The sequence below is a fragment of the Danio aesculapii genome, chromosome 17 (genome assembly GCF_903798145.1).
Source record: "Danio aesculapii chromosome 17, fDanAes4.1, whole genome shotgun sequence".
NCBI classification, from domain to species: Eukaryota; Metazoa; Chordata; class Actinopteri; order Cypriniformes; family Danionidae; genus Danio; species Danio aesculapii.
In genome coordinates this window covers 46,634,160-46,651,741 of record NC_079451.1, presented here as the reverse complement: position 1 = coordinate 46,651,741, position 17,582 = coordinate 46,634,160, and the positions used below count along the sequence as shown (strand labels likewise).

At 33.9% G+C, this 17,582-nt stretch overlaps 1 protein-coding gene across 4 annotated transcripts; it reads right to left on the bottom strand.

Annotated features, from left to right (window-relative positions):
• Window positions 1-4,577: 4,577 nt before the first annotated feature.
• dnajc5gb (DnaJ (Hsp40) homolog, subfamily C, member 5 gamma b) lies at window positions 4,578-16,844 on the bottom strand. 4 transcript variants are annotated; one of them, XM_056477391.1, is made up of 7 exons: window positions 16,624-16,844; window positions 14,606-14,738; window positions 11,042-11,255; window positions 9,071-9,221; window positions 8,930-8,989; window positions 6,207-6,248; window positions 4,578-6,119 (listed from the first exon to the last, which is right to left on the bottom strand). In XM_056477391.1, the coding sequence occupies exons 2-7, from the start codon at window positions 14,716-14,718 to the stop codon at window positions 6,058-6,060; spliced, it is 642 nt and encodes a 213-aa protein (XP_056333366.1). In that variant the 5' UTR covers window positions 14,719-14,738; window positions 16,624-16,844; the 3' UTR covers window positions 4,578-6,057. The 4 variants fall into 4 exon arrangements, with proteins under 4 accessions (XP_056333366.1, XP_056333367.1, XP_056333369.1 ...); XM_056477392.1 differs by having other exon boundaries at window positions 6,207-6,245; XM_056477394.1 differs by having other exon boundaries at window positions 4,578-6,116; window positions 6,207-6,245.
• Window positions 16,845-17,582: the final 738 nt, after the last annotated feature.

Below are 17,582 nucleotides of genomic sequence, written 5' to 3'. Positions count from 1 at the left end.
TCACACACTGTTGCAACAAAAGCATGTAGGAAAATGTGTCATGGAGCATGTTCAGTTTTCAGGGTCACATTCCAAAACTAGTGATAAAGTTACGAAAGTACTTATGGAGAGTTGGCATTTTCTGTTGTAAACATGTATCTACAACAAACTCAAACACTTTGAGTACTGTAGTAGCATTGTGGGATAATCTGGCTACATTATCATTCATGACATATAGTGCATGTTATTGAAAATCCACATCTAAGCATGGATTATTCTGCTTATATACTTTGCCTGTCAGCATTTAAAGCTAGCACAGGCCTAAAACTTAATTATTTATGTATTAACATATCTATTTTATGTTTGTAACTCTAATTTTAATTTGTAACCATTATCATTATTATTTATGGAATGCCTCATTTTATTTTAAACACTTATTTATTTATTTATTTTTAACAATTTAGGAGGCAATTCAATCTTAACTTAATGTTAAAAGAGCTGTCATAACATTATCAATATGTAGACCTTTTTGTATTTTGAAAGCTATGGAAATTAAAAATATAAAACAGGAAATACATTAGGAGCATTGGTATAGTGTTTACATCCCTCAAAATTGTCTATTTATGCATTATCATATCACTACATTACTTAAATGCTACTGAGCTAAAGCAACATAACAATTTTACATAATGTTAATAAATGTATGATTATTTTCTTCTAATTTTTAGCATTTAATAAAACCAAGGTGAAATATTTTGTTATCACGACCTCTATTATCATGATATTATGTATTTATATACATTAGGCCTAATTATAATTCATTAAGATGAAACGTTATTGGCAAACTTACTGTTTTATATAGTCGTAATGTTTAATATACTCACCAAAAGACCATTTAAGCCCTTTTTACAGTGTAGTTTTCCAGAAAAGTAGCGTAAAAATAAACATTAACGTTATGGTTATTTTCACCAGTTCTAACCTGATACTACAGAAAGATTATCTTATGAAAATTATAGCTTTTACTTGAATTAATTAGCATGGAACCCCATTTCTATCATGAAATACAATATTACTAATTCGCAAGTCATAATAATGACTTACTTTCTCACTATAATGAGACACTTTGTCGTAATAATGACTTAACATCTCATAATAATGACAAAGTTTCTTGAAATAACTTATTTTCTCGTAATAATGACTTACTTTCTCATAATAATGACTTACTTTCTCGTAATAATGACTTATTTTCTTGCAAAAATGACTTATTTTCTCGTAATAATGACTTATTTTCTTGCAAAAATAACTTATTTTCTCGTAATAATGACTTATTTTCTTGCAAAAATGACTTATTTTCTCGTAATAATGACTTAACATCTCATAATAATGACTTACTTTCTCATAATAATGACTTACTTTCTTGCAAAAAGGGCTCACTTTCTCCTAATAATGACTTAACATCTCATAATACTGACTTTCTTTCTTGTAAAAATGGCTTAATTTCTCGTAATAATGACTTAACATCTAATAATGACTTACTTTCTCATAATGATGACTTACTTTCTCGTGATAATGACTTAAGATCTCATAATAATGGCTTACTTTCTCGTAATAATGACTTAACATCTAATAATGACTTACTTTCTCATAATGATGACTTACTTTCTCGTGATAATGACTTAAGATCTCATAATAATGGCTTACTTTCTCGTAATAATGACTTAACATCTAATAATGACTTACTTTCTCATAATGATGACTTACTTTCTCGTGATAATGACTTAAGATCTCATAATAATGGCTTACTTTCTCGTAATAATGACTTAACATCTAATAATGACTTACTTTCTCATAATGATGACTTACTTTCTCGTGATAATGACTTAACATCTCATAATAATTTTTTTTCATGTTAAAATGACTTGCTTTCTCGTAATAATGACTTAACATATAATAATGACTTAACATCTCATAATGACTTTTCTTGCCAAAATGACTTACTTTTTCGTAATGACACTCGTAATATTGACTTTTTTTCTTGTTATGACTTACTTTCTTGTGATGACTTAACATCTCATAATAATGACTTACTTTCTCGTGATGACTTAACATCTCATAATAATGACTTTTTTCTTGTAATTATGGCTTACTTTCTCATAATAATGACTTAACATCTCATAATGACTTACTAGCAAAAATGACTTACTTTCTAGTAATAATGACTTATTTTCTCGTAATAATGACTTATTTTCTTGCAAAAATTACTTTCTCAAAATAATGACTTAACATCCCACACTGACTTACTTTCTTGCAAAAATGTCATTTTTTCTCATAATGACTTACGTTTTTGCAAAAGTGACTTACTTTCTCATAACAATGACTTATTTTCTTGTTATAATGACTCTCATAACAATGACTTTACATCTCATAATGACTAACTTTCTTGTTATAATCACTTATTTTCTAGTAATAATGACTTCACATCTCATAATGACTTACTTTCTTGTTATAATGACTTATTTTCTAGTACTAATGACTTGACATCTCAGAATAATGACTTACAATATTAGGCTATTATTAAGTGTATAGAGCATTTCAATGTGGTGATGTTATTCATTGGCCCATGAACATTTCCTACTTGTTGTCAAACTACTTCATAACTGTAACAAGAGGCATTTCCATCATAACTTACAGCTGTCATAACATTATTTATCAATATGTGGACCTTTTTGTATTTTTGGAAGCTATGGAAATTAAAAAAACATACAACAGTAGATACGCTAGGAGCATTGTTATTATAGTTTACATCCCTCAAAACGGTCTAACGTTATTTAAGCATTATCATATCACATTACTATAATGCTACTGCGCTAAAGTAACATAACAATTTTACATAACGTTAATAAATTTATGATTATAATGATTTTCTTCAATTTTTTAGCATTTAATAAAACAACGGTGAAACATTTTGTTATCACGATCTTTTATCATGATATTATGTAACTTATTTACTTTAGGCCTAATTATAACTAATTAGTTAAAATACAACAATATGTGCAAAATGCCAGGCAATACTGTTTTATATAGGCGTAATGTTTATTATACTCATCAAAAGACCATTTTAAGCTCTTTTAACAGCGTAGTATTTCCAGAAAGGTAACTTAAAAATGAACGTTAGCGGTTATTTTCGTCAGTTCTGACCGGTTCCGACTTTATACTACACGGATTATCTTACTAAAGTTATAGCTTATACTTGAATATATTAGCTAAAATACCGTGTAAGTATGTGAATTACAGTGTTTTCTACTTAAAGTGAAATTACAAGTTTAATATTACCTCAAATATACATATTTTAGCTTCTGGATGTTTCTTCCTGCGCAGAGCGATGGCGGACGGCGCGGTGATATGTCTGTTTGTTAAATAATAGGAAGCGCATTAATACAATACGGAAACTGATATCGTTATAATGACATTATGTCTCGTAATTTTAGTTTATTGCGTTATAACAAGATAACTCTTTTTGTTCCCACCGTGTGGTTTAGGGCTTCCGTAGAAAACCACCAGTTATTAAACTGACCGAAACTACTTTTCATATTGTTTGAAGCGCAGTCATTTCAGCCAATCAGAATCGAGTAATGACACAGTCCACAGTATTACAGTACTTTGTGTATCTAGAGCGAAATTACAAGTTTAATGTTAACGTTACCTCAAAAAAAGATTTTTGTGCTTTTGTAATATTTCTTCGTGTCCAGTACGAAGACGGAGAGCGGCGATATGCCTGTGAATGTTTTAATAGGAAGCGCATTAGTACAAACCACCAGTTAATAAACTGACCGAAACTACTTTCCATAGCGTTTGAAGCGCAGTCATTCAAAATGGAGTAACCAGACAGACCACGGTATAATCAGCTATTTTTTATTATTAATTGGATTTCTAGTTTTTTATATAGAAATAAATATTGCAGCAGCAGTCATTTTCCAACCAATCAAAATTCTAAACAAGAACGTACATAAAGATTCTCTGACAAACCCAACCCTGAGGCTGTGCAACATCACCACAGTGAAAATTCAGATGCAAAAACCTCTAAATGCAATCTGTAATTTTCTTCTAAAATGAGCATTTTTAACAAGCTCCTGTGTGTAGGTTCACTAATATGCCAAGGAATAAGTCATTTTTATTGTCTTTAAAGTGAAATAACTCAACATAAACAAAGGAGGCTTAGAAAAATGTCCATTTTCGATGGAAATTTCAGATGGCATTTAAAGGTTTTGCATCTAAAATCTTCATATATATATATATATATATATATATATATATATATATATATATATATATATATATATATATATATATATATGTTTTACAGTACAAATGAGAAGCAAAATGACTGATAACATGTGCACTTATGCTCTAAACAAGAAACAAACGTATTTCATTGGAGCTCAGAAAATACACTTTACACAGAATAATTATTCTAGTGTTAAGCATTAGTTTGCTTATTTTCAATAGCTATCAAATTAAACAATCTCATTTTGCTTCTCAAGTAAATGTTCACTAATTTAAGGTTTCGATTTTTGTACTGAAAAATCAGACAAGCGTAATACATGTTAAAATAGATTTTTAGTGAAATTATTTATATAAAAAAAAAATCACCAAAAAATCATAATTTCAGCAGTCCTTTAAACTCAGCAGGACAGACATGACCTTAAACTGTCCTAATAATCATATAACATTGAAACTCATCACATACATTCAACGTAAAATTTCTTAAAGACAGCTTCATATTAAGTCATAATGCATCATAAAATTCTCTCATTATTACGTTTTCTAAATTCAGTGACTTATAGATCATGTTTATGCACATATACACAACAAAAGACTGCCAGATTTTATGTTATTATTGTACTAGAGCGGCGATAGTGGCTCAGTCAAGGGCGTAGCAACCGGGGGGGACGGGGGTGATACGTCCCCCTCACTTTTAGAGACAGACCATTTAGAAACAGGTGTTTAATAATTATATGAACGTATGATCTCATACAGCCGTCTCCCCGACTTTTAAAATGTCCGCTACGCCCCTGGGCTCAGTGGTTAGCACTATTGCCTCACAGCAAGAAGGTTGGTGGTTGGAGTCCCGGCTGGGTGTGAAATTTGCATGTCCTCCATGTGTTTGCGTGGGTTTCCTCCGGGTGCTCCGGTTTCCCCCACAGTCCAAACACAGGCACTATAGGTGAATTGAATAAACTAAATTGGCCATAGTGTATGAGTGTGAGTGTGTATGGATGTTTCCCAATACTGGGCTGTGGTTGGAAGGGCATCCGCTGTGTAAAACATATGCTGGAATAGTTGATGGTTCATCACTGTGGTGACCCCTGATAAATAAAGGGACTAAGACGAAGGAAAATGAATGAATGAATTGTACTAGAGCCTCAACAACGTCATGCTCTACAGCAGTGTTTCCCAACCCTGTTCCTGAAGGCACACCAACAGTCCACATTTTCAACCTCTCCCTAATCAAACACACCTGAATCATCTTATCATAACATCAGAAGAGACTCCAACACCTGAAGTTAATGGGTCAGAAAAGGGAGACATCCAAACTGTTGGTGTGCCTCCAGGAACAGGGTTGGGAAACACCGCTCTACAGAGTATTAATAACATTTCCAGAAGCGTTATGTTCTCCATAAACATTATTATGAAAGCATATGAAGTGCTTTTCTCACCAATCTAAGCATGGTTTGATATTTACAGTACATGATGTACAGTCAAAGATCAATAAACATGGTGATGTTATAAAAACAGCACATCCCTGAATTTATTCGATCACAATATTGGATGTTGTTTAATATCATATATATGTTCGTCTGTGCACTGGAGGTCATTTGAAAAGATGCATCTGAAGAAGCTTTTGGAAATGAAGTTGCTCTACATTAAGACATACATTCAAGCAAACAGAAGGCAATTATAAAATGATGTAAACAAAAACAGCATGATGTGTGGAGATAAAACAAGCCACACAAACTGCACAGGCACTGTGTGTAATACAAACGAATCAGTCTTCGGGTTGGTGTGTGTTTGTTTGCTCTACTCCTTTGTGATGTCCACGTGTGTGTCTGGAGGGATCAGGATAGCAGTGTCTCCATCTGCTGGACAAACACATAAAATATGAATATTTCACAGCAAAAATCGGGTCTTAGATTATGAAATGTCAATGGCGATGGTGACATATTCACCTGATAGAGGAATAGGCATTCCCACAATCACAGTGTGACCTGCTGAACAACACAAAAATAAAATCCATATCAAAACCAATAAAAACTACACCTGTGCAATAAAATATGTAGAAAATAAAAATAGAATAAATAAAAATGCATGTCATCTTCAACTCTTTGAAACAGACCCTTTCAGGCGTTGATCGTTGATTGTGGCGTTTTGGTGACTGTCGCTTTAAATTCAAATGAGATTGTGCTCTTTTCAAAAAAGGGCGGGGCTACTAATGCCTGTGTGTCAGCATAGTGACAGATTCAAAAACAAGTCTAACCTTCTATGCTAATGAGGGAGATATCCTCACTAATGGGCGGGGCTTTCCCCCTCTGATGACACGCATGAGAATGTCAATCTAAGAGTTTCTGCAGACTGTTTTTATTAAGTGCGATTATATAAAATAGAATTAATACATCTATACAATTAGGAGCTGGTTATATTCACAGAGTGCCGCCACGCAACTGTGCTTAAACCCCATATAAAAATGATCTTTGCATAATAGGTCCCCTTTAAAGACCAAAAATCTTTTAATAAATTGCATATATATATATATATATATATATATATATATATATATATATATATATATATATATATATATTTATATATATATATATATATATATATATATAGTATTATTTTTCCACATTTTTTCCCACCCCTTGCATTTAGTTGAGTTTTTATTTATTGTCAAATTAATCTACATTATGACCACAGTTGGGTATAATGTGTTCCTGTATTCTAATGACATTTTCTGAGAATGCAGTAATGTAAAGCATTACATTTTTAATTTGTGTAAATAGATTACAAGTCCTGCGGCACGGTGGCTCTGTCACCTCACAGCAAGAAGGCTGCTGGTTTGAATCTCAGTTGACATATCTTTGTGGAGTTTGCATGTTCTCCCCATGTTGGTGTGGGTTTCCACTGGGTGCTCCGGTTTCCCCCACAGCCCAGAGACATGCACTATTCTGTAGGTGAATTGAAAAAACTAAATTGTTCGTAGTGTGTGAATGAGCGTATATGGGTGTTTCCCAGTACTGGGTTGCGGCTGGAAAGGTATTCGCTGTGTAAAACATAATACAGAATAGTTGGGGATTCATTCCGCTGTGGTGACTCCTGATGAATAAACGAATAAACTAAGCCGAAGGAAAATAAATGAATGAAACTACAAGTCAATATAACTGTGATGCTTATAGTACAAATCAAGCGTTGGAAAAAATAAATAAATAAATCCCTTTAAAAGTCACATTTTGTCACACTTATCTTCATATACTGCTATTTATTTTATTTGAAGATTGTAGTAATATTTTTTAAATAAATTAAGTTGTCACCCTAAAGGACAACAAAATCTTAGATTTAAAAGAGTTGGACTGAACTGAACTTAAACACTACAAATTAATCTACACTGTTCCAATTTACTATGATCTTCTATGTGAAGCTGCTTTGACACAATCTACATTGTAAAAGCGCTATACAAATAAAGGTGAATTGAATTGAATTGAATTAATAGTTCCAAAAAAACTTTAAATACTGTATGCAAACAATTCTGAGACAAAAATTAAACAGGTATAGATAAATCTGGGCAGTATGACAAAACATATTTATATTATAAAGTTTTTTATAAAGATAGTTATTCCAGAAAATGTACAAAAGGGCTTATAAAATACATAATATTCATACTTGAATATTTGAGAAAAGCACCTGATCTCATTAGATTTTTTTGTATTTTATTTTTAACCTTACAAATATAGTAAACAAAATATAACTTTAAAAGAACAACAACCGTATGCCACATTTCACAGTTTAATGTGGACAAAACTTATTTTCATTATACACATTTCTACAGTAACATCTTCTCACAGATATCAAATATTCATTCATTCATTTTCTTTTCGGCTTAGTCCCTTTATTAATAAGGGGTCGCCACAGCGGAATGAACTTATCCAGCACATGTTTTCACAGCGGATGCCCTTCCAGCCGCAACCCATCTCTGGGAAATATCCATACACACTCACTCACACTCATACACTAGGGACAATTTAGTCTTCCCAATTCACCTGTGCCGCATGTCTTTGGACTGTGGGGGAAAGCAGAGCACCCGAAGGAAACCCACGCGAAGGCAGGGAGAACATGCAAACTTCACACAGAAACGCCAACTGACGAGCCGAGGCTCGAACCAGCGACCTTCTTGCTGTGAGGCGACAGCACTACCTACTGCGCCACTGCATCGCCGATATCAAATATATCTCAAGTAAGTAACAGGAAGATAAAATGCAGTTTTTCAGCTTTCTTACAAAATTTTGTCTCATGTGTTCAATAGAAGAAAAGATCTCAAACAGGTTTGGAACAAGTAAAGGACGAGAAAATGATGACAAAATTTTTATTTAACTTCAAATTAAAAAAAATGTTAAAAAAAATTATGATAGTTCATAATATATCATATATTTTTATTTGATGCCATGTCAGCAACAACAGGTGTTTTCATGACAAAAACATTTAAATAGCAAATATGCAATTAAAAACCACAAACCAATGAATACATAAATTAAATAAGGTAAATAAGGATTTTTAAGGTAAATTATAATTTTTTTCCTGGTGAGTATATGATCGTTTAACAAATATGATTGTCCAACAAACACATAAAAACACTTTAAAAGTGCATCTGATGGAAGAAAAATAAATGTATGTTCACCTGAATCTGCAGCTGGAGCCGGAGAGGGAATTGGCTGTCCTATTATTACAGTTTCATTAGCTGTAAATTACAAAAAAAACTTGATTTTCTTAAACAAAGGGCAGAATCAGAGATATGCTGTTTATAGATCTGGAAACACACCTCTGCTGCGCTCTTCCTCCTCCGCTAGCTCATCTGGATCCACATACTGGAAATCATCTGGAGGCTCTGAAGCGCCACATTTCCCACAGCAGAAACAGCAGCAGCAACAGCAGCAGCAGCACGAAAAGATCGTCCCTATACAGAGAAGAGTCTGACACGAGACACATACAACAATCAGGATTAATACAGATTAACACCTTTAATTTTTTTACTGCTGTTTTTTATTTTTCGCCCTTCTGTGAATATTTTTTCTTCTTCAAATATTTCCCAAATGATGTTTAACAGAGCAAGGAATTTTTCACAGTATTTCCTATAAGATTTTGTCAACTGGAGAAAGTCTGATTTGTTTTATTTTGGCTAGAATAAAAGCAGTTTTTGTTTTTTATTATTATTTTTTTTAAGGGTTTTTTACCTTTATTTGGACAGAACAGTAGAGAGAACTGACAGGAAAGTGTGGGGAGCAGAGAGAGGGGAAAGATCGGCATAGGACCTCGAGGCGGGAATCGAACTCTTATTATTGGCCCACTGCTCTAGAACTGAACGTGAATGGATTGGTTAAAATCAACTGTCAATCACTCAGTCTACTACACCTCCTGCCTTCAGATGACAGGAGCTACAACCGAGAAAATGTAAAGCGCTGAAGTTGAGAGAATGAAAACAACACTGACAGATTTTGTTTTAGAAACCACCTAAAGCTACAAATAATGGCACATCTGATTACTGATCATGTGGTGAATGTTAATCCACCATCTACATTTTTCGAAGAGTGGATAAAAGACTTCCATTGGCTTCAAGTCCGCTATGAAAATAACTAAAACATTGACTGTAAAGTCAATGGGATAGGGTTTTCAGGTAACTGTTTGCCACATCTACACATTTCAAGCACGAGAGGTTTGTTTAATCCTTCATTTAATCGCCAGATGATGTCAGCCGTGCAGCTATATGTAAAAGTTGACACCACGAACACCATCGCAAAAGGGCTTGCACTGACTAAGATTAAACTAATAATGCAGCTCATGAAAAGACCGGTATTGCTCACTTATTATATGCAGTTCTTACAAACAGCAAATCTCATTTTTTTTGTGTGCATCTTACTGTAGGTTTGGGCTTTATTAGGCGTTTTACACACTGAAATTAATTCTTTTATTCAACATTAGCCATTTTCACACATACAAACTTGTCCTGAAAATGACTGGTAAACTTCCAGAAAGAGATCATGTGTGAACAATGCAGAAGCAGAAGTTGTAACATTACCAGTAACTTCTGCTGTGCGTGAACAGCACACATTTGAATTTACCATCTATTTTTTTTTATTTATGCCAATTTATTTTACATTTATTTGTAAACCTAGTGCGTTTTAAAATGTGTTTCACTTCTTGTTCTTGCTTTATCCATCACAATAATAATCATATTTCATATTAATCAATTATGGCCTTTGATTTTTTTAAAATGTAGACTGAGAATGCTAATGAAAGTCTATGAAGCGGGTGCATTTTACCGCAGGGCCTTCCAGGATCGAGTTTGGGCACCCATGCATTAAAGGGATAGTTCAGAAAAAATTTACTCACTATTAGTGTTGCTTTCATCAACGATAACTGTGACAAAATATCTTCATCAAGGAACATTTATCACATGACGAAAATGAGTCGCTGTGAAAATGCTGGGCATGTGACGATAACTATAACTACATTTATAATGCAATATTGTTGATGAATAAAAATAAGACTACATGTTGTTTACAACATAAAAACTACGCTAAAATGTCTCTTCATTGTTGTTAACTATAGAAAATTCAGATTTGAATGACAGAAATAAATGACATTTCAAAATATTTCTTATCAATTGTAAAAATATATAAAAAGTCTCAAATGTTGGTGCATGTTTAATTAAACAAATGCTCTTTGGCAAGAATTAAAACTTATTAAAAATAACTAGAATAAACTAATGCATGGACACATACACACGACTGACCTTAAACCAGCACTTGGACATGAGGAAGTAATATTTAACGCTGTCCTCTCCGAACTGATCTGCGATGTAAAGGCCCATGGAGCCGTACTCATCATAGATCTGACGTTTAGTCTCATCATTGAGGATGCTGTTGGCATTGTTGATCTCTTTAAACTTCTCTGCCGCTTCCGGGTTGTTGGGGTTTTTATCCGGGTGATGTTTCAGTGCAAGTTTCCTGATGGTGGAGATTTAGAAAATTGAAGGTGCCATATACTGCACTGATTCAATAAGTTAAATTGTGCTCTGATATCTACATAGTAGGCATTTGTGTGGGGTAAGCTAAAAAATGCTCCATAAATGGTTTCATATGCTTATTTATTATTTAAAACTAAAATCAGAAGGTCCTTATTGATCATATTTGGAATGGTTGTGAATATTAATGAGCTCTGCTTTGATCTCAGTGTTGAGTGATAAGACACAACGCTTAAATGCACATTAAACAAAACACCCTGCAGTCTTATGACATTTTTAGGGTGGCACTGAATTAATTTTTAATCTGTATATCCTGCCTTTTGTATTCTGTAGAGCTCTAAAGAGCTGTTGCTTCATAACACATAAAACTAACTGGTGTGGCTGGCTTTGACTTTGCAGCATCTCCTATTTTCAAAATAAGAGTCCCACATACATAGTAAGTTTATTATAAACTTTGATAAACATAAAAATAAGGGATCATTTTTAAATAATTCTCATTATTATAATCTTAAAATGCAGCCTAGGTCATACATTTTAATGACCCTGTGTGAAACATATCAGTCTGTGTTTTGACTGTTGATCTCCTGATGATGTGGCTGCTTGTCAGGTCCGGATGACGTAGAACATGACCTAAAGTACATGCAAATCTTGAGGGATTGGCCCCTGAGTCACGCAACAGTCTGCTTTGTGTTCTGATTGGCCTATTTTTCACCGGGTTTTACACTTCTTTTACACTTTTCACAGAATATATGGCAGCTAGCTTTCTGCAACTCTGCAACATGGTCGCCAACTGAAGCTAAGCAGGGCTGCGCCTAGTAAATGCCTGGATAGGAGACCACATGGAAAAGCTAGGTTGCTGCCAGAAGTGGTGTTAGTGAGACAGACCTGTGGCCTGTGTGGGTCATAACGCCCCAGTATATTGAAGGGACTCTATACTGCTCAGTGAGCGCCATATTTCGGATGTGACCGAGGTCCTGACCAGGGCCGTGCACAGGGGGGTGGCCCGGTGGCTAGAGCCACTGCCCCTTTGCCCTCATTGGCTGAGGTGCCCCTCTTGCTCAATCGACCACCCTACCAAACCCCCCCCCTTTTTTTCACTTTGCAATCGTCTCCCACCCCTCACCCCCACTCCCCCCCCCACCCCCCCACTCTTCAGTTTGTTGAGCACCTGCCCCTGTAAGGGTCTGCTGTGCACGGGCCTGGTCCTGACTCTCTGTGGTCATTAAAAATCCAAGGATGTCCTTTGAAAAAGCGTAGGGGTTTAACCCCGGCTTCTTGGCCAAAATTTGCCCACTGGCCTCTGACCTCCTAACCATCCCCATATGATGACTGGCTTCATCACAGTCTCCTCTCCACCAGTCAGCTGGTGCGCAATATGGCTGCTGTCACGTCTTCCAGGTGGATGTTGCCCACTAGTGGTGTACGAGGAGATTCCACCCCCAAAAATGTGTAAAGCGCTTTGAGTGTCCATAAAAGCGATATATATAAATGCGATATAAATGCAAGGAATTATGATTATTATTACATGAGAATGAGAAAACTAGTGTTTGAGCCTCACGGTATGGCTATTTCTATGGACGAACTCTTATTATTTGACTATACCTATAGGTATATCCAGATTTTCTTTACAGGACACCTTTAAAGTCTTTAGAGGGGTTTCATAAGCAGACAAGAGTTTTTTTATTAAACGCCTTATTATGCTTTTTAACATAGATAATTTGAAAACATCAATATCTGAAAAGGTGAAAGGAATCTAAAAAATGTAATATCTATAATATATACAAGCCAGTGTTGCCAACTTAGCAATTTTGTTGCTAGATTTAGCAACTTTTCATACTACCCTAGCAACTTTTTTTTTTTTCAAAAAGCACCTAGCAACATATTTTGCGACTTTTAACATTCATTTGGCTACTTTTAGCATTTTTTAAAAAGTGACTCAGAAGAGCAGCGGCTGCAGGCTTCACTCAACACACACATCACATTCAAGTTAAATTGCTAGCTCAGATTGTTTTTCATAACTGTTAATTTACTGATATTTGTTAACATGTATAATTGTTGGTAATTTAGGTAGCAATAAATTCCAATAGTGCTTTAATTGTTTTCACTTTCACAAATGTGTGAATTTCACAAGTTAAAAAGAGTAAGTGCACAAGCTGTGATTGTTTAAAAGAATGTAACTGTTCATTATCAGTGTTATATTTAAAAATAAAACAATTCTTATCAAAAATTGTTGTATTTTTCAGACAACTCTAAATATACATATTTCAATTAATGTTTTTGCTGAGATGGCCAGTCAATTTGAGAGAACATTAATTATTTTGTATACTACATTAAGATGTAGTTTTGAGTTGCGATTATGCAGTGACGTCATCACGTGAAGTAATGTGTTAATAAGAACCTATTTATTGTCCATCTGAATGTAATGTTTTAATATAATATAATACACAGCGCCTCAGAGAGTAGAGACATGACGGGCTTACGCTTGCCAGATACTACGTGATGACGACACTGATATGTAAATTAGTGCGTGATGTCATCTGGCAACATTTAGCTATCTTTCGCGCAGGCTTTAGCTACTTTTCATTGAAAATAGTTGATACAAGTATAAAAACTGCCATACATTATTAATATGATATACAGAAGTCATCTACTAAAATGTTATTCAGTGTAAAATCAGTGTGATGATTAGTGTTTACACAGCAAAAAAAAAATCTTAGACGTTTTTTTTGAGCAAGAATCCTAATTTGATGACATGTTAAACATTGATTAAAGTGTATTTATAAATTATATATTTTATTAAAATTCATTCACTATAATAAAAGACTTTATACATAGCATATACAACCGTTTGTCAACCAATTTGTCTTAAATTATTAATTTAAAATAGAATATATATATATATATATATATATATATAATAATTAAAAGTACACGTCAGAAAAAGTGTGTTGCTGAATGACGGTGGAACCTTATTTTACCATTTTTCCTTGATATTTTATTTTCTAAAGTTATTTGAAACAGTACAGGAGATACTTTTCTAGCGTTCAATTTTTTTAATACATTTAAATTGATTTATTCAATTAAACTAAACTTTTAACTCTTTATTTGGCAAACAACCAGACATATAGTAACTTCACTGACATTGATTACAATATAATATTTATAAAGTCATAAAAGCTCAAAGGTCTTGTAATAAACACCAGTAACTCTTCATGTTTTTTCTAATAAGCACTTCAAAGAGCGCCCTAAAAGGGGTTAATCTGACGCAAACCCCAAAACACAATGCATTTTGATCATTAAACAAACTAAAGTATAATTATTTCGATAATGTACCTGTATGCTTTCTTAATATCTTCAGACGTCGCTCCTTTCTGCAGGCCTAACGTCTGGTATAAACTCTCTCCAGCTCTGGACAGCTTGCGTTGAGGTCGACTAGTTTCTGTCATGGTTCAATTCTGCCAAAACACTGAAGAACACAAATCAAATGAGAAATCTAAATGAGAAATTACAATCCACATTATCTGATTATTTTACCCAAAATGACTGAATTCAGGTTTGTTTTTATTTATTGCCACATCAGCAACTTAATAGCTATTTCATGGCTAGATCAATGTACTGTAATTAAAAAAAATTACACCCAAAATGAGAGACTAACAAGATATTATTGACATTGTAAACATTTCTAAACATATTTAAATAAAAAAAGATCATACCAATGTCATTCATATTACAGGAAAATTACACAAGCACACTTTGTATGTCATTTGTTTAACCCTATGTCAGTTGAACCACCATATATGGTAACTTCATTACCATATTGCTTACAATAATTTGTAAGTCTCGTAACTCTCTATGGCTTTTCCAATGAGTGTTTCAGTGAGTGCACAACACGTCCAACCTTGAGGTGGATGAGCTACAGCGGCAGAAGACCACACGCAGTGCCACTCCTGTCAGCTGAGAACAGGAAACTGAGGCTACAATTGACACAGGCTCTCCAAAACTGGACAATAGAAGATTGGAAAAACGTTGCCTGGTCTGATGAGTCTTGATTTCTGCTGCAACATTCGGATGGTAGGATCAGAATTTGGCGTCAACAACATGAAAGCATGGATCCATCCTGCCTTGTATCAATGGTTCAGACTGGTGGTGCTGGTGTAATGGTGTTTTCTTGGCACATTGGTGGTGTAATGGTATTTTCTTGGCACAGTTTGGGTTCATTACTACCAATTGAGCATTGTGTCAACACCACAGCCAACATTTGGGATGTGGTGGAACGAGAGATTCGCAACATGGATGTGCAGCCGACAAATCAGCAGCAACATCGTGATGCTATCATGTCAATATGGACGGAAATCTCTGAGGAATATTTCCAGTACCTTGTTGAATCTATGCCACAGAGGATTAAGGCAGTTCTGAAGGCAAAAGATGGTCCAACCCGGTACTTGTAAGGAGTACCTAATAAAGTGGCCATTGTATGTATACTTGTAAATTACTTAAATAAAAAAAATTAAGTTCAAGTCGTACTAACGTAACATATTTAGTTGTTTTTGTTAAGTGTTTAAGTTACTGTATTGCTTTAAAAAATTACCCAACACTCATCATGGCTTAAACTTACAACTTCAATTATTTTATGAATACACTATGCAAATGAAGTGCCTACTTTAAAGGTCCAAATACTACTGCAACAATAAAATCTCTAAACAATGTTAAAATAACATTCCATTGTATGTTCCAGCAATATTTTTTGTAAAATTAAACATCATACAGCCATGTTCTCATCTAAATTAATAAGACATACAAAGTGACCAAACTTAATCTGATTATATTTAAATTATTCTTGCTGAAAAATGAGTAAAATGTATTATAAAGATTTAAATTGACAATTAATAATCAATTTGAGGCTGTAGTGTGATTTAGTTTATATTTTTATATTTATGTGTTATAGTTTATATTTAGTTAATATAGTTTTTATGTGTCATTAAATACAGTTCTGATTATACGTGGCTGTTTGAGTAGATTTGTATGACACTTTGGTTTGGTTTCTTGAAAAACACTTCGTATTTGACCCAATAATTTAAATTCTGAACAGGACGACAATGAATTGACACAATACAAGCACTTTGACCACGTTAATATTGTTTAAAAGGTTAAAGCTGTGGAATTATTCAGTGTTAGTAACTCACGCGGAGGAATATACTCACAGAACTAGCATTACTAACTAGCAGGTCGCTACACTTCTGTCAGGTATATTTTCATTTTCAGTTATTAGACGCTGATTTGTGCTCAGGCCTGTAAAGAGATCATTACCTGACCAGAACATCAACTACCGATCAATCAAATTGATCACTTACCGATCAAGAAGTGAAGCTGAGGCGGATGTTTGATAAAGCTGCGCGTGTTTTCATGTTTGACTATATTTGCAGCGTTTTGTCAGCACGCTGAGCCATTGATCAAGAGCAGGGTTTAAGACCAGGAAGTAGGAAATAAAGTTTCTGTGTTACGTCAAGTACAAAAAGTCAATGACAGAGAGTTGCGCGGGCAGATAGTGAAAGTGCCTCTCTCTCTCTCTCTCCGTGTGTGTGTGTGTGTGTGTAAACAGCACCGCGGCGCACCTAGTCAGAAAACCATGACGTTCATGTGAGTCTAGATAGCAAAAAAAAAAAGCCTATTTCGTAAACATCAGTTTTTTGTTTTAAATGAATGACTGCACATATGCGTTTAGGTATAAGTATTGCATTAAAAATATTCAAAAATTAATAAAGATGTTATTTCAAATGCTTTAGGACTTGTAAAATAATAAATGTCACCTTTTAGAGGTCATATACTATTACATGGCAAAGCCCCATTATTTAAAAATGTCTTTATTAAAAATATATATTTAATTATCATCTTATATATACACATAAATAACTAGTCTTTTTATGATTGTGTTTTCATCTTCATTATGTACTATTGTACTTTTTTATTGTTGATTTTCTTTCCTCTTTATACTGTATTGTGCTTGATAGTGTTTTGGGTAATACTGCATTATGCTAAACTGTGATTTTTAAGGTTTAAGGACTATATATATTTATTACCCCAAACACTATCAAGCGCAATACAGTATAGAGAGGAAATAATATCAACAATAAAAGTACAATAGTACATATTGAAGATAAAAACACCATCACGTGGAGTGTGTGCGTGTATGTATGTATGTATGTATGTATATATATATATATATATATATATATATATATATATATATATATATAGGGGCGGACTGATTTGGTGGTCCTATGCCAGGTATGGGGCCCTAACATTGAAACTT